Source organism: Toxotes jaculatrix, chromosome 12, assembly GCF_017976425.1.
Source record: "Toxotes jaculatrix isolate fToxJac2 chromosome 12, fToxJac2.pri, whole genome shotgun sequence".
Lineage (NCBI taxonomy): Eukaryota > Metazoa > Chordata > Actinopteri > Toxotidae > Toxotes > Toxotes jaculatrix.
Window position 1 is genome coordinate 17,334,867 of NC_054405.1, and position 27,304 is coordinate 17,362,170.

At 39.3% G+C, this 27,304-nt stretch overlaps 1 protein-coding gene across 10 annotated transcripts in view; it reads left to right on the forward strand.

Moving 5' to 3' along the window:
- The window catches only part of gabrg2 (gamma-aminobutyric acid type A receptor subunit gamma2), a 43,563-nt gene extending 18,702 nt beyond the window's left edge, over positions 1-24,861 (forward strand). The window contains exons 4-9 of one of the 10 annotated variants that reach the window (XM_041051230.1): positions 1,231-1,368; positions 10,796-10,822; positions 17,338-17,502; positions 19,642-19,847; positions 21,879-21,902; positions 24,583-24,861. In XM_041051230.1, coding sequence (XP_040907164.1) covers positions 1,231-1,368; positions 10,796-10,822; positions 17,338-17,502; positions 19,642-19,847; positions 21,879-21,902; positions 24,583-24,861 — 839 coding nt within the window. Of the gene's footprint in view, positions 1-1,230; positions 1,369-10,795; positions 10,823-17,337; positions 17,503-19,641; positions 19,854-21,878; positions 21,903-24,579 lie in introns of all 10 variants that reach the window. The other 9 variants (XM_041051222.1, XM_041051224.1, XM_041051231.1 and 6 more) reach the window with 9 other exon arrangements.
- The last annotated feature ends 2,443 nt before the right edge of the window (positions 24,862-27,304 follow it).

Here is a 27,304-nt window from a genome sequence, read left to right on the forward strand (position 1 = left end):
CATATTTTCTCAACACGTGCCACAAAGCAACAAAGCATGGTACATTTTCCAGCGCAGCTGCTTTTGCAGTGGTTTTGACTGTGGCTAGATCACACCTCATTCAGTTGGGGGAATAACTTAGAGATATAGAGATACAGGATTCTATTTCAGTTTGCTCAAAATTACATGTTTAATCACATATCTTAATTATTGTTTCAACGTACACAAGAACAACAGTAGTTCCAAAGTGAATTCAAGACGCTGAACTCCAGGAGCATCATTCTAGCCTCCCCAGAAGACAGTGAATCAATAATTTGTCCCAGATGCATTGCCAGTGAAGGAGCAGATTGCCTGCCTGGCTGGCAGTAATGTGGCAAATGGGCAAATACTTCCATCCCTCCCTTGCTCCTATGAGGTCCAACATTATTGGATGTCTGAGAGCACTTAAGTCATAAAGCCATTTAAAGTTTGCACTGAGGAAAGTTGATGTGCATTATTCAAGCCACTCCCTCGTCGGCTGCACACAGCTCACCACTAGAGTGAAGATGACACCGGACTGAAATTTAAAGAGAATTGGCTGAAGATCAGACTTTAACACCCGAACATTCATTTAGGTCCTGTCACAGGATCAGGAGTCCATTTCTAAATACAACTTACTATTAGTTTACAATAAGCTCAACTCTACCTTTTTTATCCAAAATTTTAGCTACAAGACAGAAATTCAATACCAACAAATAGGATTTTATTATGATAATGCCTCAGCTCATCTAACTGAATCAGTATCAGATAAGTAAGATTACTACTGTGATTCTCGCAACCAGAAAGCCTGCTCTTGAAGTAATAAAATTACTGAAATCCAGCTCCTAGCCAGCCATAGATCTATGTTGTAATTATTGCTTGTCTGAAAAATAATTTTTCTCCCCAGTTAGGAATGGATGTTTTGTCAATATGCCGTGCAGGAGTGTTATATAACGGTTCCATGAAACAGTTTATTTGCAAGCTAGCCCACTTTGTGTGTATGGATTACTCTAAAATAAAACAGACTGCTGTGTTTTTGTTTCACATTCAACAGTCTTGCACCACATTGTTTTATACAGCAGAGAGAATATCTAAGCAGTCAAGGATTAGGATATTTCCTAAAAGGGATGACTATTAGTCTTTGAAAAACACTGTCATTTTTTGCAGCAAGCCTCTCTCCTCTGAATTTCAGCCAAGCTCCATGTCATACTAACTCTGTTCTCTCTTATTCAGATGGCTACCCCAGGGAGGAGATTGTGTACAAGTGGAAAAGGAGCTCAGTGGAGGTTGGGGACATTCGCTCCTGGAGGCTCTACCAGTTCTCCTTTGTGGGCCTGAGGAACACCTCTGAGATCGTCAGGACTGTCTCAGGTAAGAGAGCAATTCATTCTTTTTTTCTAACAAGCCTCTTAAAAAAAAAAAAAAAAACAGTAAAGAAATTGAGTAAAGCTTGACTAAATACACTTGTTCTTTGCCAGTGAACCCTGTGCGTGATATTGTAGTGTGTGTGACAGAAGTGATTTCTTGATTCCACTGGGGCTACATGACTCAGTATTAATGTTGGGCAATACATGTTTTAATCTGATGCAGACAGGAGCATGCAGGCAGCATCATCCTTGTGGACTCAACAGTAAAATTTCATTTATGAAATTATGAGGGGTATTATAATTATAATAATTATTATGATTCTCAGGCTTAACCATGCATGCCATTGCTTTTAAACACATTATCAAATAAAGTTAGCATGCCTGTTCCAAGTCTGATCTGTAAATAGTCGCTGTTGATCTGGTCCAAATCTGTTGCTAGAGGTTACGACATAAATTTTGCTAGAAACAGGGACGTGATCCATAATGTTTCTATCCACTCTTAGTTCTCACTGCCTCAAGTAAAATCTATAAGGGTTAACTACAGTATATCTCACTTCCGCTGTGGGATGTGCAGATCCATTTTCAACAAAAGACTGTCTTGCTGACAGAGTCAGATGGCACATTTACAGCAGCCATAACAACTATAAATATTGTTCACTCGGTGCATGCACTTGAACTTTTTCAATCTTTGACATTTTGACCAAACAAACAAACAAAAATGATTTTTTCACAAGACTCAGCCTGATGGTTCAAATGGATCACTTAAAAGGCAGTGTTGAATGTGTGTGACAACTGTGAAATTTTAGGCTTAGTTTTATAGGCTAACTTGTTTAAAGCAAACACTTTAAAGTGGCTTCCAATTATAGTGGTATTTAATATGATTATCATATTATCCATCCATCTACATCCATATTTTATTTTATTCTATCCTATGACTAAAAATGTTGTTGAGGAATAATGCACACTATGGATTAGTTACATTTAACACACTTAAAAAGCCTTTATTTGAAAAATAGAAATACTTTTCAACAATAAAACTTTTTTTTAATTTTGAAATTTTGACTCTCACCTACATTCAGCTGTTATACCTGAGTCAATTGTCCTTCAGGGCACGCTCTAACGAGGCTGGGTGAATTTAAAGAATGTGGTGCCTATTAAATAACACAGAGAAGGAAAATGTGCATCACTCACATAGTATTTTTAATGGTACACTGGCTGGATTCCATTCAGAAATGATGCAGGAAAATAAATGTTTGCTTGAGGAAAAACAGCTGCTTTCCCTGGACAGTGTTGATGTTTTAGAGAAGGGCCAGAACTGTGTTTGCATGCATATGCTTGTTTGTTTACGTTTATATTCATGAGTTGTCAGTAAGTAATGTATGTAATGTTCTGCAAGGAAATGTATGCATTCTTCATGCTTGTGGTGTGAATCAGAGAAAGCCTGCCGCAGAGACTAAAGGCCAAAGGAGAATTCATTCTCATTAGATCAGCGGCATGATCCAGAGGAACTGAATGAAATTTTAAAATAAGGGCCTGCTATGTATTTACAGGAAGGTCCTGCTGTTTAAATGCTCAGAAGGAAATACAGGCATTTTTGCTTTTATTTGTCTAAAGTGATAACTTTGGACATTATTAACAATAACCTGTTGTCATGTGGTTCCCTAACAACATCAAGGTTGCAATCTTTCTCTTTTTATGAGATAATCAATTATCTGTTATGTATGAGTATTGATCGAGGGGAGATGGATGTTTTTGGCTGTACTCCGTCTGTACTCCGTCTGTTTAGATTATACTGAAAGTAAAGTCATTGCATCACACATGCAGCAGAAGGGTCATTATTATTGCTATCATTTGCACATCAGTATGTCTAGTCATTTACAGTGATATGCTGCTTCCCTTTCACAATAAGAGCCCAGGCTATCTTGTGAGACATGCATACTTCAAAACTGTTTAGCGCATTTTTTTTGTTTGTTTTTTGATATTTGTATGATATATATTTTGGTGATATAGTTTACAGTGATCATTTTAAATGCTGTTCTGTGGTGTATGTTCATGTACATGAGTGTTAAGCTTTCTTTAACGTGGATGCGCTACAGTTTGGTCGCAGTGGAACTAATGAGCAGTGCTCTCTTATGATGATAACAGTTAAGTTGGAGGTAATATTGTGTTTGGAGTGTTTCCTGAGGGTGTGATAGCTGTTATCCCTGATCAGTAATCCTGTGCTCTAAAATGGTGAAAAACAAAACTGTGACAAAACACCATGAAGCATCAGCTTTTACAGAAAACATGTTTTAGTGCAGTTCTGATTTAGTCACATATCAGATATATTGAAATGTAGTTTATTATTATTTTTTAATTCATTTAAATATTTCAATATAACTAAACCTGTCAGATACACAGAATCAGATTTCCATCGGAGTAAAATGCTCACTTTTCAGCGGTGGCCAACAAACTGAGCTCTATCAGAAACAGAGAGTGACACAATTGTACGCACTTGTACACAAAGTAGCCATGGGAGTAACTGAATTCACCCAGTCGTTCTGTAATTCGCCAAAGTTCAACAGTGTGTCTCACTGCAATGTAATGCTCACACACACCCATACACACACAGAGACCCAGAGAGAGTGCTTTTGTCTTTACATGGACATTGCAAGACCAAATGCTTAATCCAAAGTGGAGCGAGATGATAGATGAAGTAAATAAATAAATAAATAAATAAATACTGCTTGTAAATTTTTTTGTTTTTTCCTTTTTTAATCAAAACATTTTTCAAGTGACAACATGAAAAAGGCAATACGTGTAGGAGGATGAGCTGTAGTGGAGAATTTGCAGCGTCCTCTGACTCTTTTTCTCTCTCTCTCTGATCTGGTTTGTTATTTCCACAAACAGCCATCTGTTCTCTTGTCAGAGCAGAGAACCTTGACTGTGGCTATGAGACCTCTTGTCTAATTTTGCAGTCAGTTTGGTATTTGACCTGTTTCAAGATTCATGAACACATCTGTCTCAAAAAGCAGCCACTTAGGGCCTTGTAATCACCCAGTCATCTCAAGTATTCGCCATGCAGTGGGTAGTGCTCCTGAAAGGTGTGCTGGAGTATTTCTTAATATGCTGCATCATCAGCAGCTGCGTTTGTGCATTTTAAGTGTAGCCAAACATTATAATTATAAACAGTTGTGCTAGTGCGTTAGATGTTTCTGCTTTACTTCTTTGATCACTGAGGTGATAAATCCACTTCTCTGACAGCAGAATTTCACTAAAGATGCTTTCAAACTAAATGCTAATTGACACAATTTATTTTATTATAACTTTTCTGCACTAAATTCAGTACAAAAAACTTGTACTTTTAAATTAGCTTTTAAAATTGAATTTAGTAAATACATCTGCTACCATGATGTTTGTTTCCTTATTAGTCCTATTATGTGATGCAATAAGAGCTGCATTTTTGCATGAAAGGTGCCATTTTCTATGAATGTATTTTATTTTGGTATAAATAGCACAAAGAGTGATGCTTGGTATTGCCGTGTTGACTTTTGCATTTTCTTGACCGAAGCTCTGGTAGCAGGGAGCTGTATGTTGTGATATAGTGAGACTGTCTTCCAAACAGGCAACCCTGGGGTCATGTTTTTATTTCAGCATCTGCTGGTGTGTACCGTACTGTGTTGTTCATGGTCAAGACACTCATGGACACCCTGCCAGGTAGAGGGCTCTGTGTCTTTGTCCTGCCTGGAAGGTTATGGTTAATTACAGTTACTCTTTAAAATCTTTTTACAATATTTCCATACAAGCACAACGCTAAATTACCATAAGTTAAACTGAGTTGAAATGGCTCAGATGAGGCAACAGAGGGGCACATAACATGGTAACCTAAGCAGACAGGCAGGCAGGTAAATTGGCCTGATCCGGACAATGATGACTGTAGCAAATAGCCAGAGGAAGAGATCCCCTCTCATTCTATCAGACAAGCCAGTCACACCCAGGCTCAACTTGTCACAGCATTACTCTGCGGCATTCTCGTATCCATGCTTGTATTCTCGTGAGTATACAAATACAAATACAAAAAAGGATGATAAAAAGTGATGCATGATTAAAGAATGATTGAGCGATACCGTAATGAATGGGGGCTGGGAGGTGACATGCCATCTGCTGCTCTGGTGCAGTTTTGTTGTAGCTTTTTTATAAAGGCCATGTCTGTTTTTGTTTGGTTTTTATTCCCTCCCTCAACCAGTGTCCAAAGGCTTAGTCTCTCAACATGTCACTTCACATCAGGACTGCCTGTACTGCCTGGAAGCCTATACCTGCATTTAAAAACACAGACACACACACACATCTGCATGCACACAAACACTCTCAGGCCTAGAATAAAAAAAAACAAACAAAAAAACAAAAACTGCTGCTTATGACAAGCAAGGACCACTGAAAGGACACACCAGTGGCCTAAAAGGATGCAAAGCTAAAAGAGATGCAGAGCTAACATTATTGTAAAGTTAACTTCTAAATTGGAAACCTTGGTGGCTGGGTTAATCCTGAGCTATGTTCTCACCCATCTGCCCCGTCGGACTTTAGAGATGATCAGAACATCATAGACAGGGACAGAAACAAAATAAAGTAAAAAGGGGATGAAGAGGAGTGGACTTTCTTTCTTGTTTTGCAACTAGCCCCACTTTTTTTGCCAGTGAATCGTGGGATGGTTTAAACAGGACTTGAGCTGGTTAATTTGCTGTCATTTTAGCTGAGCATAGGCCAGCAGTACATATCTCTGTCTTTGACATTATTCAGTGCTTTGGTCTGCGCCTGTGTCCATGAATTAATGCATGCTCCTATGTGTCCATTTGCCTGCATGCACATTTCAGTGTGTGCTCTCCACTGGATATGAGTCTTTTTTTTATGTATTGAAAGCTATTCTTAGAGTGACCTTCCAAAAGCCATGGCGTGCAGCCCTGTTGTCTGTGTGCGCCCGCCTGTGTGATTCAGTTTGAGTGGAGAAAGCCCAGGGACACATCAGTGGCCCTCTCCCGATTACGGCACTCCACAGTTCACAGATGAATTCTTTGATGGGGCGAATCTGGAGGCATTGTGGTTGAAAGGAAGTAGCCCGGCGAGAGGAAACAGTCAGCGAAATAAACACATGAACACCCATGCACACAGTATATACAGTATATAAACACAGTTACTCTCTGACATGCCAAAGGATTCCCCTTATAGCAAGGCAGAGTGCATTGCTCTTCTATCTTTAGGCCCTTGGTGCTGCGAATGGGGACCTAGACCAGCATTTTATCCTTAGCTACACAAACACACTCTTACACACAACTAAAATAGATGCAGTTTTGCTGCAACAAAATAATGGAAGGTGAAGAATCAGATTCAGTCCGAAGATAGAGTCCTTAGAATTTAAATTATTTTATTCCATTGTCATCCACTGCTTTTTCCTTTTCTCCTCCCTCCTTTCTGAGGGGTCTGTGAAGTAGAAAATCATTGATAAGATAAGATAAGAGATAAGATAAACCTTTAATAGTCCCACAATGGGGAAATTGTCACTGGATCCTTAGATAACATTTGTTTTGTATTGTAGTTAGTAATAATTAGTTGGGTTTTATCAAGGCTGTGTGTTTTTTTTTTGTTTGTTTTTGTGTTTTTTTTTCACAGCCAAAACAGTAAATCTGTTCTTTTAAGTAACTCCACTTAAAAATAGGCAGAACAGGCAAGTAGCAATAGCATCTTGGCTTCAGAGGGTCTGTGAAATCTCCCATTGATAGTGTGGTAACAGGTATGCCACATACGGGTTCAGCAGTAGAAATTAAGAGCAAATTAAAGGAGAAATGCTGTAAAATTCCTCAGGAAAAAAAAATGATGCTACTGAGGCAGAAGCGCTTGTCACCGGCGGCTTGGTTTAATCAAGAAAAGATGGAGGGAGACAAAAAACAATAATAGTTTTTTTTATTGTTACTGAGACATTGCATCCCTGATCAAATAAAACACCTGTGAAAGCTCACACGTTGTGTGAAATTATTACACTTTCCAGTGCATAAATTCCTTTGATGAGCACCACTTCATCCTCAGAATAATTCACAATACTGTAAGATGGAGACACAATATGGGAATGAGTTTGATGCAGATGGCTACAGTGCTCAAATACTACTTTATGGTTGTATCACAGGCCCCCTGTCATGTTAAGTATTTCAGTGATGCTCTGTTGTATGCATTAAATCCACATGGAGGTGAAACGGCCAGTCGTAGTATGTTTGTTAAAACTCTACACAATAGGTGCACAAGAGGTTATCCATGACTTTATGCTCTATAAGAAAACAGTAATTTAATCACAGTAATAATACGTTGCAGCTTTTTATCAGATTACGATCACTCCATCTTGTTGAAGGAAAAAGGTTAAGAAGCGCTGAAACAATCCATTAGCTGTGGTGCGACTCTGTTGCTATAATAGCTGCTCTTCCTAATCTCTCCCTCCCGCCATCCCCCTCGCTTTCTCTCTCTCTCTCTCTCTCTCTCTCTCTTTCCCTCTCTGTGCATTCTCCCTCTTGCTTCTGGGTGATTGTCGTGATGGGCAGGAGTGGGAGGAAAAATGCTCTGACTCAGCTAGAATCCTCCTTTTGTGAAGTTAAATACCAATTTACACTCCTCCCCGTCCCCTCTCCCATCCTCCACACACATATCCTAACCCACCCTATACACTAACAGTATTCACATTTACAAGTGTCTGCTCTATACACCCCCCCCCCCCCCCCCCCCCCCCATCCCTTCTTCGCTGCTCACTCTCGAAAGAGATGATTTTTATTTTGCGCCTAGTGTATTCCTGTGTCCTACTTTTTACACACACTAACCCCCCCACGTTCCCCTTTGGTCTCTCCCTCTTTCTCTCTCTGCCTTTCTCAATTGACAGTCTAATAAGCCAGTAATTAACACCTGAAAACAGGGAATGGGGATAGGCCATAGGAGAAGAGATTGCTTTGGGAAAATAAGGCTCTTGTTTTCCTCCCCATCGACCACCACCTGCATATAAAAGAGCGCCTGTGGTGCACAGCAAAGGAGCACAGAATAAGAGAAATAGATTTTTTTTTTTTTTTTTTGTCTTTGCGATATGTTAGATTGTGAGTTCTCTCAATATTCTGTGTAGATGATTTTTCTTTTTTTGGAGCACAGGCTGTGAAGCACACAAGAACAAGGATTGAAATCAGTGAGTGAAGGTCTAGAAATAGAATAATATGCAGTGCTAAAAGGCAGCTCTACTCCTCCTCACTTAATATGTGGCTATAATGGCCCTCATAATGCATATTTTCCATCTCCTTTAGTGACACCAAACCTTTACACAGCACAACTGCAGTTGCAACTTGAGTTTCAGAGCAATAAACTAGGACACCGAAATACACAGACTACAAAATTAAAGTCATCTAATTTGCAAGAGAGAGAAAGAGGGGGGAAGCAAGTGGACGTAAATAAGTGAGGTTGTTGTTAGTCCCTGTTTTTCGAGTGAGAGGCCGAGAGGCAAAGATGGAGGTCATGAGGCAGAGAGATGCAAGAATTAAAAAAAAAAAAAAAAAACGGAAGCGAGAGAAAAAAGAAGAGGATGTTCAGCCAATATCAAAACAGGTCAAAGCTGTCAGAGATGCTGTTTTTGGAGGTCTGTGTCCTTCTTGACTTCTGCTGGTGCAGACATCACTCTGAAACACCATCCTCAATCTAATGGTATGTAACACAGGAAGGTCAGACTTAAGTTGATGTGGTTATTCTAAGATTTTGACAAGGAGAAGATGAGCGACTGTGTAAGCCTGAAGGTATAAGAAGGGAAATAGTCACACAGTCCCTGTAATTTATGTTGAAATGCTTTATTGGATACATGGATCAATGTTACTGCTCCTGCTGGTACTACATTACTGTATCTGTGCGGCAGTACTGGTATTACTTCAACAGCCTTGCTTCCTTCTAATATACCTACTTTTGTTAGAATAGGTTACTTAAGACCACTATAATAAATAGTGATATTTTATGAGTAGGTTGTTCTATTTTTTTTTCTTCTTCTTCTTCTCCAGTCATACAAGACAAGCAATGTGAATTTGTCACATTGGGCTCTAGGAGACTGTGGTGGCCATTTTTACTACTTAACAAATTAAATGATAATAAATTATTTGCTAAACATTTGTTAGTTACAGCTGTGGAAGAAGTCAGAGCTTTTGCTCAAGTATAAATACTACAGTCTAAAATATACTGAATTACAAGTCCTACATTCAAAATTTTACATAAGCACAACGGTATTATATAGTGACTGCAGTTACAGTATCCAAAGTAAAAATGTTCATTATGCAGAACTGTTCCCTTCCTATTGTCATATAATCATGTATGACGTATTATTATTTGATTTTTACTAGTGCCTTAGCATATAAACATATATTTAAATTATGCAGTGGTTTGAGGTGGACCCACTTGTTATTCTGTTGGAAGTTTAATTGAAAACAGTGCACAATATTTTATTTACTAAGGTTATATTTTGTATGTAGAATCTCTGCAAAGTAACTGCAACTATAACGAGTAAAAATCAGAATCTTAGTAAAAAGTATAAAGTTACTTTATACTTCATCTCCACCTCATTTCACAGTAACTTAAAACAGAAATACTCAAGCAAACCACAAGTACCTCAAAATTAAACTTAAGTACAGTATTTGATTTAATGTACTCAGTTACATTCCTCCACTGAAAAAGACATGATATAGGCGTAGTAAAATTACTCATACTTTAAGAAAGCTGCAAAACACTAGTACCTGAACAGCAAGTGTTCTGGAAAGTACACAGCATTTCTGTGTTATTGCAAAGTGGAACAAGAGGGCTCACCATAACCTAAACTGAGTTTGGACATTTATATGCTTTGATCTGCATGCACACACTCACACATACACATACACATACACTAAACTTTAACGGTCTCCTGTTGCTACCCTGTTGCATTGGACAGAGCGGGTTCAGAGGCAAAAAGCAGTTCAAAGTTGATGCCACTCTGTGGAGCAATTGTTCCTGGGCCAAGCCCTCATTGCCAGATAAATTGTTATAAAGTTCTGTGCCAAGATCGTAGATGCTCTTCTTACTCATCTTATTGGCCTCACATAATGTTCTGCAACCCAGGGCTTCAAAGTAATTAGGCATAAGAAATAAGGAGAGAGTAGTTGTGGAACATGTGTCTGGTTGGTTAATATATGGCATAAGAGGATAAATCTCAGAATTGCAATAATGAATCATAATGACATTGTACAACACATCACCTAAATCCTAGGGGAAGCATTAACACAGATGAATGTTTTTTTCTCTGATAGTTGTATAAGAACTCTGCAATATCAGTATTCATATGCCATAGGTGGTTTAATGATATTACCATGCCAAGCCTTGAAAAGAGCACTGTATATCTGTGAATTTCATGCTAATGCATGTCACAGATGCTACAATGCACGAGAGGCTTATTATAGGAAAGTTTAGCATAGGCTACCGGTGAAATTAAATTTCAAGTCATCTAAGCTTGGACTCTCTTTGCTAAGAGGTTTAACCTGCCTTCATGCAAATGTGTTACCTTCAATAAAACTGTTCATGAATCTGTATGAGGGGATGCATTGTTAATATTCATGCTGGGATCACGTATGAACTCAAGCACAAGAGGCACATTTGCTTATGAGGCGCACTGCATTGAAAATGTCTCTTCGTGTACGTGTTGTGTTTTTCGGGGAGTGCTGTTTTGGCAAAGCTTTGTGATTCTTAAGGTACTTCTAAGAAAACACTACTTAATCTGATTATGCACAGGCATGAATCCGTGTTGTAGTTTTGGGCAATTCAGTCAGTATGTTGAATATGATTAATAAGATTTTAAAGCTTAAAACCAGGGATCCAAAACTCTAATCTGTAATAGCACAAAGCCATTGGCAATGAAATGGGCACTGATTGTCTTGGCTCTTACAGTGTTTGTCTAAGCTTATCTATCCAATTTAGATTTAAATTACATTATTGCTATTGTAAAGACCAGTACATTGTGCCATTGTGACTGAAAAATCATGCTGAAGATATCCTGTAGTAGTGACTTTTTCTTTGTTTTTCTCTGACAGCACTTCTCTGGTTCATTAAAGTGGAGATTACAATAAAATCACATATAGTGAATGTAAAATGGCTATGTTCGAATCACTCGTGTGTTGTATCGCTGAAACAGATATTTACTGTATGTGCAAGATATTATTGAGAACGACTGCAAGTATTGTCCACCTGTCTCCTTCTGTCAGCTTGTCTTAAAACATCTAGTCACCTGTCAATCCACCTGTGTTTTTAGGTTTTCCATTATATTTTTTTTCCAAGTATACGTCAACCAATCAACACTGAACAGATCCCCTACCAAGAGGCCTCTGGAAAGCTTTTAGTCTTGTGTGCTTATCTGTAATTTTCAGTCACTGCCACAGCATCACATTCTCTCTTCTCCTCTCCTTGTGTGGCTAGACCACAACAGCGGGACCAGCCATATAAAAACAAGTTCTGTCACTTACTGACTGACTGAGTGATGAAGTTACGACATCGGTCGTCTTGCGACATTTAGCGATTTTTCCATCAGGCTTTAGCTACTTTCCATGGAAATTAGTTGTTTACAGAGGTTCTTAACGGTTTTTATCTATGTCCTCAATTTCACACATTGACCATATGCACTCCAGCCATATACTAGGTTTTGATCTGGTCTTGTTAAAAGAGAGGCACAAGTGGAAAAATAAGTCTAGCCATTAGAGTTGTGACTGTTTAGTGAGGATAATTCCTGTCACCTGGCCAAAATGATTAGGCGAGACAAAAAGAAGGGATAAATAAATATGTGAAGAAAGGAGGGTGAGACTTGAATTTCAGAACTTGGAGCTTATGTAATGGGTGTGAATTGCATCTCTCCTCATTGTGCGAATGAGAAATAATGAAGCCATTTTTAGACAAGGTAAGCTGGAAGGCAGATAAAATGGGAGAGAGGCTGAGAGAGACGTGAGAGAAGTGGCTTCTGAATGTGTTGGTCTTGTTTTTAATTATAAGACATGATGGAAATAAACACACTAATGGAGTTTTAACTCTTATTTTTTTCTGTAGAGAAATAAAACAACTGTGGCAAAGACTAGAAATAAACAAGATGTTTTGTTTGTGGCCTGAAAAGAAGATGCCACAAAAAGTGTTGTCTGAAAATGTAGTTTAACTCTAATACTTCATCCTTCCTTGGTGCACAGCCTGTACCAATTTCCACTTAATCAAATTATCACACACATTTACACAGCACACCTGGGCAATGTAGTGTTCTAGCACAGAAACACTGGTTGTGGGTGGGGGGGCGTAGTTAACTTTGTCCCACAGCCCCTCAGCAGGTTAATCCAGCCCAGATAATAGAATGTGACATCACCGTCTTAAAAAAATTTGTCCACAAATACACTAGATTTTCAAACTTTTCTTCACATTCTACTAAACTCTTCTGCCAGTTTTGGCAGCTTCTTACTACCTGTCATAAATCCTATAAACAGCCCTGCTCTCAATTATTTGAGAGCTATTACTATGTCTGAGAGAGGGATAATCATCTGTCCCTGTCACAGCAAACACAATGTTAACAACAAGGCAATCAAACTGTGTAGACTCCTGTCTGGTGTTTAATCATGCTGCTGTGTTTCTGCAGTTACACACCATGACAATGCTGTGCCTTTCTTCACCGTGACATCATCTTGCCACCCACTGTTGGGTAGGAATAGCTGCAGTAGACTGTGGAGGCAAAATGCAAAGCCATGGTAACTAGTTAATCACTCACATATAGCCTCTAGTCATGTCACAGAAAGTGGTGACTTAACATTGTTTGTAAGTATTGTTGACCCTAGCAACCAGCCATGGCATAACCCTGGTCATTAGCAAAGCTCCTGTCTTTCTCGCAAACACACATGCACGATAGCATCCGCTGTCACCTCTGATATATATGACCCTTGACAGCAGAGGAACTCAGTAAGACTGCCTGTCAGCAGCTCTGCAATGTGTCTGGCTTGTCTGCCTTCGTTGGATGGCTAGCATGTGCCTCAGGTCTCTTCTGCCCATCCATATCCACACCAATTTACAGCCGGGCTGCCAACAGAATGATATTCTCATGTGACATTTTTTTTTTCTTATGGTCAGCAATCCTGAATTACCATGTTTCATTCCTATGAACTCCCCAGTGGCTATTCTGCAGTAATGTACAGCCACACTGGGCTCAACCTACTCATAGGCTCAACACTCATCAAATACAGAACGTTATAACAATTTCTGTATTCTAATAATAATAATAAAACATCCATCTTTTTATTTCCACCATGGTAGAAGGTTCACACTGGAAGAATGATGTTTTTTCTTTCTTCCTCCTGCTGCTGCTGTGTGTGTCTAATTCTGTTGAGTGTGTTGTCTCTGTGGCTTTTAACAACACAACACTGTTTTCTGATGAATGATCATCCCCGCCAAGTTTTTATTGCTTTCCGTAGATTACATCAGCTCTGGTAAATCGCTTTTGCCAGTGAAATGTGTGATCCTAATAAAAATACTTCAAACCATATCTTAATACAAACAATATTTTGGAGCTGTTGTGTGCATAGTTGACACAGCTGTTGTCAGCATTTTTCATTCATAAATTATAAACAGAAAGGAATGGACCGAATTGATACCAGTGAAATTATTGCAATAAGATAGATAGGATTGAAGAAATTGAAAAATGAACTTTTGGGAATTTTAATAACAAAGAAGCAAAGAAAAGACCAACAACTTTAAAAGAAATCTCTACTGTGTTTGAGTTCTTGTTGGAGAAATTAGCACATACAACTGAGTTGATGATTATTAAGAATCAAGGACTAAAGCTGCCTGTAGCATCACAGAAGATGTTGGATTCATGTGGAAGGATTCGAGATCATAGCATCACGTATGACAGCTTCTTCTTTATATTCATTGTTGATCCACAGAAAAAAAAGCCGACCATAGTGGTAACAGCCTTAAAAAAAGGGAGCTGTCTATAGACCCTGTGAAGATGGGAGTGTGAACAGTCTTGTGAACACACCCGCATCTGTTGGCTTTGACAGATGGGGAGTTCTAGCTAAGGTTAGTCCGAGGGCTCCCAATAGGAGGAATGCAGGCACGAAAGGCTTGAATGCTTTGATATCGCAGCTGCAGTCTTATGAGAAATAAACAGGGACCTTTCATCCCACACACACAGGCATGCCTATGGAGACGTGTGAAAATGTGTGCAAACCATCTACCTTGCCTCTGTACAGCACATTACAACAATGCTGCCAAAACCCAACATATCCTCCCAACTTGAACAAAATGTACAAATGGCAAAATTGCAAGGGGAAAATCTAAAGCTGAATTTGAAGCAATAAGAATCAGGTTCCACTTTTTACATACATACATACATATATATATATTTGAATTACAGAAACAAGAATAACAAGACAAGAGCATAATCCATTTGATTGTGTTTGGAGGTTTTAAGCTTGCTGGGGTGACACATGAGAACAAAGCATGGTGTGTTGCTCATAATGATGGATAAAGTTGACGTGACTTGTGTCCAAAGCGGTGACACAGGGGGACAGCTTCTTAAACGTCTTTTTAATATTTATTGAAATTTAAAGCCCCTTTGAATAGGATTCAAAAAGATCTGACACTGGTGACTCCTAGTGGCGGAAATCCACATGAACACACACCTCGAAACCCCCACCCATTCCACACTGCAGGATCATGTATACCTTTTTACAAACAAAAACATGTGCCATGACAGTAATCTGAATGATGGCAGAATCACGCAAGAATTCTACACTGTAAAATTCACTTAAGCAAGCAATCAAGAATAAACAAACATCATGCAAAACAAAATTGTGTACTGTGAAATGTTCACACAGTCCACTAATTGTGTTGGGACTGTTTATCTGGAGCACTAAACTATTTGCTCCCCATACGGTAATGTTGTGAAATCCCAGCCAAGCACTTAAGCCAGAGAGGCAACTGGAAACCATTTTGTTTTGAGTGGAATCAGGAAGTCATTAACAAACTGATGCATTACTACGGAGCAGTAATGGCAGGAGGTCTGATACTGATACATCAGCCTGCTAGAGTGGAGGGCATCGGTCGATAACACCTCCTCAAAGTGTCTTCCTGGCAAGTGCTGTGGCCTATAATGAAACTGGCACAGAGAGACGAGGAGAGCCGTATGACAGGAGGGTCTTACACCAGCTGACCTCACCCCTGTGGTGGAAAGCCCATTATCATTAAGAGTCTGAGTAAAAGTGAAGGAGGCTTTGTGCTGCTGACCAAAGCTGGAATGAGTGTATTAACCGGCAGTTTCTCAGCTGTCAGGGGTCTCAGTTTTGGGCCCCTGCTAATGTAATGTTAATAAAAACAAAATAGTGGGCTGTGGGACCCCTGAGATCAGCCTTCATGTGTCTCCCGCACTCCTACAAACGGAGGCAGCACACTGTAATATCCAGTGCACCTGCCTGCATCAGCAGAAAACACGCATGGTGATATGAACAGTTATAGTTGTGCTGCTGGGGTTATTGCACTTGTTTTATTTAATGATGCCATCAATGGCTGGGTGAACAGAGGTGGATGCTGGGATAAATCACAAAGACTTGGTCCCTGTCCAGACACTATGAGGACTCACTCACGCAAAGTGCACATGCTCACAGACATAATAAACACTGACAGTCCCATCTCTTTCCCTCTCTGTGTCTCATTAACACACAAATACACAGATGTTGGCTGTTTTTCAATAAACCGCAGTATGTGTTGTGCGCCCTTTCTCGTGAGGAAAATTATTAGCCAGCTGTTCATTCCCCAGCTGCACAGACTATTCCATGTGCCACGAGCGCTTAAACACACACACACGCTCACACACACAAATACACTGGAGATAGATGGCTGAGAGAAAGTAGGTCCTTGCCCTGTAGGTTACAAGCCATAGTGAGAGGCCAGGCGAGGTTTCCGACACCGTTAACAGTCTGATGTTAATCAATTAGCAGACAACTGACTGAGCTGGGGGCCATCGGTGAACTGCCATTTAAACAGACAGAAGCAGATAGACAGGTACATAGGTAGACAGCTAAAAAGGACAGTAACTGCTGGCAAGGTTTGCTGCATTGTCCGGCTAGCGGGAATGCTACTGGAATGTCTTCCTGTGTGTGTGTGTGTGTGTGTGTGCGTGTGTGTGCGCGTGTGCGCGTGTGATGAAATTGTTCATTTAACTGCCTGTCTCTCTGTTTGGTTTGGTTTGGCTCAATTCACCCTCATTACAAGGGTGTTGAAGGAACATTTGCAAGTGTGTATGTGTGCAGTGCAAGGGGGTTCAGGCACTCGTGCATTTGTGTGTTCATGCATGCTTAGCTTGCATTTTAAACAGGCAGGCCAGATCATCTATACTGTCAGGGTCACGTCTATCTGGGCTCAGCTAACCTCAGCCTCTTAACACCTAACATCTGCTGGGGTCAGACAGCCAGCCCAGGAATGGCTCATTATCAGCTGGATGCTGGTGTTCATGTTCCAGCTAACTACTGGCCAGAGACGAGGGGTTTGTGTGCGTATCCAAGCAAGTCCAGCTCCATCTCTCCGAATCACTCTGTTTCATTTTAGATCTGGTGTTGCCTTTTTGGTTACACAATATTATGTGTTGACCAATCTGTGATTTAACAGCTTGTTTCGTGTTTCTGTGTTAGAAACCTTCTCTGATCATACTAAATAATGCGAAATGATTTCGTAAACTGGTAGTATAAGTAATTTTTTTTTTAACTTTCTCAGTGCACCGCATGTTAGAATATCGTCCTTATTTTCTAGTGCAGACTGTGAATACTCAAAAACTCAAGACTCACTTCACCGTTTTTACACTAATGTACTAAAGTACATTTTATCTCTCACAGAAACTTTATATCCCTGATGTTTCATCATCCACACTGCCCTCACTCTTTGTCTGTCTTTCCTTTCATTTATCTCTCTCCAGGAGACTATGTGGTGCTGACCGTCTTCTTTGACCTGAGCAGGAGAATGGGCTACTTCACCATCCAGACCTACATCCCATGCACTCTAATTGTTGTCCTCTCCTGGGTCTCATTCTGGATCAACAAGGATGCGGTACCTGCCAGGACATCATTAGGTAAACAAACTTTAAGTTATTTCATCCATAAGATTTTTATAGTACACAGTGTCAGTAAAAAGTCATTTAACGGAGAAGTATATTTTCATATGATTTTTTGTGGAAGTTTCTACTAAATAGTTTTTTCTCTTAGGCTCTATGTCTATTTAGCATGTAACTGCTCATCAAGCCTTCACAGAGCCTTTACCTTAGTTCATTTTTATAATAAGTCCAACTAGCCCAAACACACATTTGGTGTAGTTATACCAGTGAGGTTCATTACACATCCTGGCCTTAATTACTCCCTGCTGTGTAACATAACAAGAACCTGGTGGTGGTTACACACCTCCATGTTATTGTAAAGCAGTCTGCTTAAACTTCCTCTATCCTTATATTCTTTCCTTTCCTTTTGTCCTCTCCTTCACCATCCGTTCTCCTCCTTCTTTTCCCCTCCGAGACAGGGCAGCTGCTTAGGAATCTAGTCCATCTTGATTAGAAGAGCCTATCCTGGCACATATGTTTTCATGCATGCCTTAATGAGGCATTAATTATGCAGTACAGCAGTGAGGATGCAGAGATGCAGCCTCAGCACAATAATAATGCAGGTGGCCTGAACTGAATGCAAAAAAGGGACATGGAAGGAAAATAAAGGGCAAAAGTGAGGATTTCAAGGAAATTTGTCAGCTTTTGAACTTGCCCTTGGCGTCCAGTGGACATTCTCAGAAGTTCACTTGTGATGCCGTTACGTATGTATTCCTTAGTCAGCTTTCCTTTTGGCCCCTTAAGGCTCTAAATCCTGACCTCAAGTCCATGTGATGTGATCATTAGCGAGCATAACTGAATGTAAAACAATCCCTGCAGGGAGATTCGCTTATTCTACCTCACTATCACCACTACTTCGTCAGTCATTAATCTCTCTAAAAATATGTTGTTGTGTTTTCTTGTGCTTCTGCAGCTCCAGATTTGTAGTCAAAATAATAACACTACTAATTCCCGCCTAAAATTGTACCAGGATTCAAATATCTTAATTTCCTCTTTGAAAGATGATGCGGGAGGTACAGGCAGCCAGGTGGTTAGGAAGCAGATTAATGCAGATGACATAATTCTTAATCCTTCAGTGCCATCCAGAAATATATCAATTCACTTACAATGCTGCACTGTTAATCTTGACGCAGACTGATGTCTTTCTGTCCGCATTAAATTTAGACATAAATCATCTTCTATATACAAGGCAAGTCTTCTAACATGTATGTTCTATTGAAAGGAAGGAGGCGGCTTTGTTAGTTGCTTGTTGGGGGCTGTGCGGCTGCTGGTGGTAATCTGTTGTATCAGTGTACTTATAAACGCATTTCCTCATCATGTGCCATCACTCCACCTCCATCTTCATTATTAGAACCAGACAGAGCGCGTAACAGGGGAGAGGGTTACCAGATGGTGGATATAGACATGTAGTATGTCAGTGTGGTGGTCAATGACAGCTGAACCGTAAACCAGTAAAGTATGTGGATCAAGGGGACAATAAAACAGCTGCTCACTCCTCCCTCACCGCTGCCTAACTGTTAAGCGCTTGCAATTAAACAGCCAACACTAATCCTCTTTTATATATATATATATATATATATATATATGTCAGTCACACAACTTAATATAGAGCACAAGAGGTGCTGCCCGGAGTGGGGCTCAAAGCCTCGTGGGCAGCACCGCCTCCCATGGGCCCATCACCCGTGGGAGGTGCTGTAGGACTTCGGTGCATTGTGGACTGGGCGGCAGTCGCCCCTGTGACCTGGACCCAGACCCAGATAAGCGGCAGATGACATGACATGACAACTTAATATTTCTACACTACATAGTTAATCGCAAAGCTGCTAATTTATGTGCTGCTTAAAATTATTGGCTTTCTTTTTTCTTTTCTTTTTTCTTTAGCAGTCTCAAAGTTCTGTTGAGACAGTTTTGTAAGGGAATCATGTTCAACTTCATGACAGATTTAACACATTAACTACTAAGAGGTCCTTATGTTTTCTTTTTTAATATCATAATGTAGTTTGCCAAGCTACTGTTAACAATAGATAACAGACAGAATATCATATAACTGAAATTTTCTGGTTGGCCCGTATTTTGAACAGATCTAATTTTCTCTGTTTTCTCTGATCTCTTTACCAGGCATCACCACTGTGCTAACCATGACCACACTGAGTACTATTGCCAGGAAGTCCCTACCAAAAGTTTCCTACGTGACCGCCATGGACCTGTTTGTGTCTGTCTGCTTCATCTTCGTCTTCGCCGCACTTATAGAGTATGGCACGCTGCACTACTTTGTTAGCAACAGGAAGCCGAGCGCCAAAAAGGACAAGAAGAAGAAGAACCCGGTGAGTGTCTTTCTAAAACTAAATAAAGTGAATATTTTTTTTGTCATTATTACTTGAGGTCTCAGTTTTGGATAAAGAAAGGTTGCTTAATTTAACCATGTAGCTACAAACAATTATCTACTATATGAGAGTGTGTGATGTATTTACGGTGTTCACAGTGTCCTTTATGTGGGTGAAAGGTCAAGTTTTTTCAACACACTTACAGTCCCTCCCCCACTGCATTACAGTACTGGGATAAGCCTCAGAAAATGGCTATACACTGCTTATTATCCCTAAGGGAGCATCTTCCCATGGGCCACCACCTCAAATTACTCAATGAGCGAGGCGTGCAGCTCAAACCTTTTCCTAATCCATCACACATCTGTTACAGTTGTAATTTAGACCCATGTCACATGACCAGAGAGTTGGCCTGATGTGAGCCTTAAATCCCCAAAGAGATCATGGCATCCCGCTTGAAATATACAAGCACATTTACCCTCGACAGCAAGCCTAGCGCTTCTCCCTTTCTATCCCTTTCTACTACACTCACATAAACAAAACAAACAAAACCAGCTCATCACATAGGATTAACAGTTAATACAAGGACTGACCCTTCTCTTCAAACAGAAGAGAAACCAAATTGTCATCTTGTAGCTGGACATTAAAGCTCAAATGCAAATTGTACACAAAAGATTTTATGGCAAACTTACAATTTCTTCATACAATTCTTAATTATCATAAATGCTCATAATGTACACAATTGAATTAAATTTCTTCTACATGTCTAATTTTATCCATCTTCCATTTTCACACATTTAAATCCAAGAAAGAGGGTACAAGGATACATTTCACATTTCCTGCATGGGAGTACTTTCTATTTTCACCAAAGTTTACTTTTTATTACGTTTTTCATTCCTTAATTATTTAGAGTTGGCTCATGGTTCTAGACATGAAGATTTTGTATGAAAATTCTTACAGATCTTCCACTTGATGTCTGCTTTTTTAAAGTTTGTTTTTAGGCATTTATTTTTGGAGAGCTTAACCACTTTGCGGTACTTTTTTTTAAAGGGTTGCAGGTAACTGAAATGTATCTTTGAAGTCATGGAATGTTTTTGGACTGGATTCACGAGGTTTGAAAGATATTAAATCTTAAACCTATACACATACTGCGCTTGGGTGAACAGGATTATTGAACTGAATCTTAGGGGGAAAGTGGGGCGCTCTAGTTTCAGCCCCTTGAAACCAAGGTTTTGCACATGGTGTAACTGTCTCGTGGACGAATGAATGAATAATGAAGTGGAAGGTGTAATGCCAGTTTGCCATCTCAGAGGGGCTTTTCTAGGTTCTCTGCTTGACTTGCCAAGATGCGGGAAGAAGGAAGTATGCAAAGAAACAAGGTGTTTGACTGAAATTCTTTTGATGTTCATGAATTGTTAAAAATGTGGAAATAATAGGAAATCGAGGAAATATAAATAAAAACTTCACAAGTTTATTTTACTACTTGTAAGCTAATTTGGTTGGATGCAATGCAAGGCTTCTTCTTAAAATGCAGAGGGATTTGTGATGATCAGATTTCCTGCAGTTTAGTATCATGCATTACCACAATATTTATTACACATACTGGAACTGACAAAGATGCTTGAAGAAATGCTGTGTAAGACAAATACTTCCCGCCTAATGTGTAAACATAATTATGTTAGTATTTATATTCTGAAGTACGGATCGTGTACAGTTAATCTTTCCAGTTTTGCAGTAATATTTTTCCTAAGGTGATGCTGGCATAAGAAGCATGTGAGATACATATATCCCACCATGCATCTCCCTCCCCCCCTTGTGTTTGTTTGTAACATGTTTGTCTCTCTACAGTATATTTCCTCTCTTTCCATTTTCAGTTAAACAGTACAGTACTTGTAATTTTCATACATTATTGTTGTGTTTCTGTTTATTTTTCCTTTTATTGATGTTTTTTCTCTGTTTACATGTATTCTTTGTTTCTTTTTTTGTTACTCTCTTTCAATTCCACATATTCTTTGTTTCCTGTCTGGACAAAAGCTCCTCCGGCTCTTTTCCTCAAAGGTATATTGCCTGTGTCTGACTGCATGTGTCTGCTGCATTTTGGCTCTTTGAGCCCCCAGCACCTCACTGCTTTTCTGTCTGTTCTACAGCAGATACGCCTCTCTCTATTCCCTCTTTATCTACCTGCATTCTTACTGTACTCCTCCTCAGTTACTAAATAGGTATCAGAGATAACATTAAAAAGGGGCGCTCTGCAGTGCACAGTGCGGAGGCAGCCAGCCAGACGTACTTATGCAGTTTTTAAAATTCAAATAAGCATCCCACACATCCCGTGTCCAGAGGAATGTAATAGTCCAGGCTCAGTGTGGACTCATTCTGGCTCCCTCTGTCCTGTTTCACTCTTTGTTGTCGTTGTAACCACTGTGAACTAGCAGCCGCTGCAATAGCTTCCTCTTTTTTTCCCTTCTCCTGCCAGTAAATCTATACCTGTGTGTTTGTTGGGCTTCTCAACCTGACGCTACCTACAGAGTCAGCAGAGCCTTAACAGACTGAAACAGACAACCCCTTCTCCGTGTTAAGTCTAATTAGAGTTGGAGGTCCATTCAGAAGATTAACACATGCTGATCTTTAAACACTCAAAAAGCTTCCAGGGTGGGTGGCAAAGATCTAAATTTAACTTAACACATGATACGAGTAAAGACAGGATAATCTGCTTTTCCACATAGACATCCACATCAATATTTTACTAGTAGGAATATTTTTAGGTTGGATAAGTTAGATTTTCGGCCTAGACATGAGTCTAAATGTACTCCTTAAAAAAATCTACCTGTGGTATGGAAACACTAACATCAAATATTCGGCTTAAGCCACATAACCAAGGGGTTCCAAGTGTTTCCAACTTTTGTCTTCTCTGAGAGGTTGTCTACTTTCAGCCAGTTAAAGTTGCCAGTGCCACTGTGTTGTTTTTGTGTCTTTTTTTTTTTTCTTTTTTTTGCTAACACCGACTCAGCACAGCCCCGCTTGACCAGGCCAATGCGGCAGGATGCTGTTTAATGCTCCTTCTGCTTGAGCTTCCACTGCGCTTCCTCCAGTGCAACCAATCCCCTTTGAGAACTGAGTCATAACCTGTTCTGCTAATCCCCTTATTAACTCAACACACTGTCCGTTAATAAGGACAAAAATGCTGAAACTAACCCGTATGTCGCTTTGTTCTTGGTTATGTATCGTTTTCAAAGGGACAGCAGGTTTGTGCACTAGTGTTTGGCAAGATGAGAAGTTGTAGGGAATGAACAGTTCAATCAAGTTTAAGTATTTTAAGCTTGTTTGAGGATGCATGCTTACAGCAGATATGTCCAAACTAAAACAGCAATGACCTAATTTTTTTTTTTGCAGCAAGCATGCCTATTATAGATACACACAAATGTGGCAAAACATGGCAAATCAAAAAGAAGTATTGACTGCTCTGTGATGTTTGTTGCAGTTAAAAAAATAACTGATTGATATTAACAAGTATGTCATATTCTCTCAACCCAGTGCATAAACACATTCTGTAAGTCATATTTGGAGTGCTAATACAAATATTCATAGATTATTGTTCCTATTTTATAAAGCCAAAATATAAAGAACTAACTAATGACAACTACTTGCACTTTCTTCAGTGAAAGTGGAGGTGGGAAATTCTTAGAAGCTGAACTTTGTGCAACTCGCTGTGTCTTTTTTAAATGATGAGCTCTCTACCCCAGTTTATCAGCAAGGTCAAGGAAACTTCCATTTCTACCACACGAGGGGGGGGGGGGGGGTGCATTTAATCTGCCAAACAGCCAGAATTCCAATTTGTGCAAAGGTGGCATGGCATTTTGAGATAAAAGCTGATGAAAACGTTCTATTTGAATACTAATTGTCTCCCTTTAGAATGACAGGGCCACAGACTCATTGATGTCACTGTCCTATTTTAGGATTCTTCACTAATGAAAGGCATGTGGCCTCCAGTGGTGAGCACAGTTTGAAAAGGAGGTTTATTTTAACCCATTTAGTGACAGAAAGAGTGGGCTGGAGAAATACTGAGCTGTGTGTGCTACACATCTGCCAACACATGCTCCTCCCTAAGCTTAGCTTTACGATGCATCATAAGCCAGTTACAACATATCCCATAAATGTATTTTAGAAAAATCGCTTACAACATCCATACAGGTCCAAATTATATAATTCTTTTGAGTCACTGCACATCAAGAACATTTTAAAAATTGTCCTTAGAACAAATGACGCACAGTCATCTGTTTGCTACAGTGTTTTCACAGCATGTTAAACATTGTGCAGCACCAGTAGCACAATCAGAATAAACACTAGATGAGAATTGCCCTAGCTTTATATAACTATTAAATAAAACAATATGGACTACTGTCCTAAAAATATTGTGATTGCCTCAGTCATCAGCTACACCCCAGCCCAAAGGTATAATTTGCAACATGGGTTCCACAGGGACTGACCCTTTGTCACTATAAGCCTCACTAATTACATCCACAGGTGGTAGTTATGGGTCTATTTGTATTTTCTTGACATTAAAATGGCCCATTGGCAAGTTGAAGGTGCAAATTACGTTTTGCTGACTAACGACAGAAAACGAAGTGGGAGACAGAAAATGGCAGCTCAAATTAGGTCCCCTGTTATGTCAGTGAGGTCTTGATTATGGCGCTCTGAGGCTCCGGTGGCTAACTGTGTCATTTTGTCCTGTTAAAAGCAGACACCCACGGTAGACATCCGTCCACGCTCAGCCACTGCCATTCAAATGAACAACGCCACACACATGCAGGAGCGAGACGAGGAGTACGGCTATGAGTGTCTGGACGGGAAGGACTGCACCAGTTTCTTCTGCTGTTTCGAAGACTGCCGCTCCGGAGCCTGGCGGCACGGCAGGTTGCACATCCGCATTGCCAAGATAGACTCGTACGCTCGCATCTTCTTCCCCACTGCATTTGGTCTCTTCAACCTGGTCTACTGGGTCTCCTATCTCTATCTCTAGGCCCTGGTGTATATCCAGCCTTATCACACAGTTCATTACATTCTACATATGCTCTGCGCCAGCAAGGGACATTTTTAAGGAGGGGACCCACTGAAACACCCACTGATTTGATTTAAAGCATTTCCTTTAATTCTCAGATTTTAATCTCTTTACATTTTAGTTACTTTATCTGATAACTTTAACAGCATTGTAGCATTACATTTTACTGGCATGAAGAGGTTTGTAGATGTGTTGTGAAAACATTGATTGTGTGAGCAATTAACAAGAAGCTAAGTTTTGTTTTTGTACTCATTATTTTATTTTGGACTTTTCAATTGGAATTTCCTGTTAATTTCTTCTCAACGGATTTTTTACTTTTCACTGTAATTATTATTGTATTTACTTTTAGACACATATATATATTCTTTCCACAGTTAATTGAAATAAATAGTAATTCAGACCACATCAAACACCCATCAGAAAAATCTAAATTACATTATCTATGTCTCATCATTTTCACTTTTTTTTTCACTTAACATACTAAAACAAAATCTGAAGCACTTTAATAGAGTTATGTTAGACAGTGAGATAGAGATAATGCTGATTTATTTCTAATTTATTTAGCTAACATGTTAGCACATTTAAAAATTGCATTTTTCATGTGTGGTCAGAGAGCAATGATGCCGTTTATGGACAAAGCTCAGCAAAGTATGACACTGTATATATTTTACTATTACATAGTGGTTTACATTTATTGCATGCGCCTTTCAGGCCAAAAATCAACATGTTTTATGGTCTTCTATTGTTGGCTATGGAAACTAAAACAATGAGCACTGTTGATTATCATTCAGGATTTAATTATACTTTTTTCTAGAAAAATTGGAAAATTAAACAATAAAAATGTGCCCAGTTTATGCTTTAAAGCTGAGGAATCATCTCTGCATACATGTGGGAGGATCAACCCAGAATTTCAGGCCAGACAACTGGTTTAATCATTTTCCTTGCAACCATTAGCTCACAGTATAGACAACGCTGACCTGTGATCCTCTCCTCCATTTGCTGTTAAAAGCGTGCATTTACATAATGACACACCGCTGTTGTATTTTTGTTATGAAAGCTTTTACAAGAGAAACTGTACTGCAACAAGTTTTCTTATAAAAACGTACCAATTTGGCGCTTTACATTAGCAGAGCGCTAACTGCAGCTGCGTAACCAGAGGGTGAGATTTTGCCTTCAAATAAGAGAAATTCAAACCAATCTCTACTTAAATGCAAATGTCCATATAGACAGCTGTAGGGCATTTTGAAGTCCCTGCAGTAGAACAGACTTTATTCTCTGTGTCATTCTCCTGGGATGAGAAACAAACATATAAAAAAACTGAAAAGACACGAATTGATAATAAACTTGAGAGCTTCATTCAAGTGAAAAAAAGGCATCAGATTGTGTCGAGAACAGATGTGTGAGCCATATTAGCAAGCATCTCACTTCCTCTCTCTTTGAATAGAAACACACTGAGAATGTAAATCATCACACAGTGAGGAAACTGGATTCTCCGGTTGGGCCGAAGTCCATTGTTTTTTTATTTGCTTTCACTTTCTCCCTTAAAATTTCTTTTGAATGCCGTGATGCTGCGTGAGGAGAGCAGAGAACACAGCGAAATCATTGCTGAATTGTAAATGTTGTGTACGATAAGATATGACGCACATGAATTACAACCCCTTACAGATCACTTTTGATAGACACCAGTATGCAACAAATGGAGACAGTGCTTAAGTATGATTTGTAAACTCACGAGGAAAGGGTGTAAATCACATTGTTTATGTACATAAATTATAAACAGAAGAAAACACTTGTCAGCCCCTTGGAATTTTGTAAAAGGGAATATATTTTGTAATTTCAGCATTGTTACAGTATATCATCATACAGTATATTAGACTTATTGTATTATGCTGGACTGACCATGTAGAATACTCGGGGGTAAAGGGGTATTTATTTATTTATTCATTGATGGTATTTATTTATTTATTAATTTATTCTGTTGACAGAAGTTGTATTTTATGTTCATACAGCCCCTGAAAAGAAACACAGAATGCTGTCACTTATATCAAAGATGCATTTTTGTTTGATGTGTCAGTGGAGCTTGAGCTTATTTATCTTGTGTTTTCTATGTTGTGATCAATGTACACTACTCTCACAAAGGCCTGTCAAACTGTTATATCTGTTGAATTAGTGAGTTGCAACATTACCTGTTGTGCAGCTTCTGAGTAGTAGACTTATTATTAAATATTTTCAGGGAAGAAAAAGAAAAAAAAACACAAAAAACAACAGTTCCCAAGCCACCAGAAGAAGAGCATTTGCTTGTCTAAGTGACTATTAATTATTTCCACTTTTTCCACCACTACATGGGTTGTCATTGGTCTTAATATTTGCCATCATTAATAAAGCATCAGTGATTATACTAACA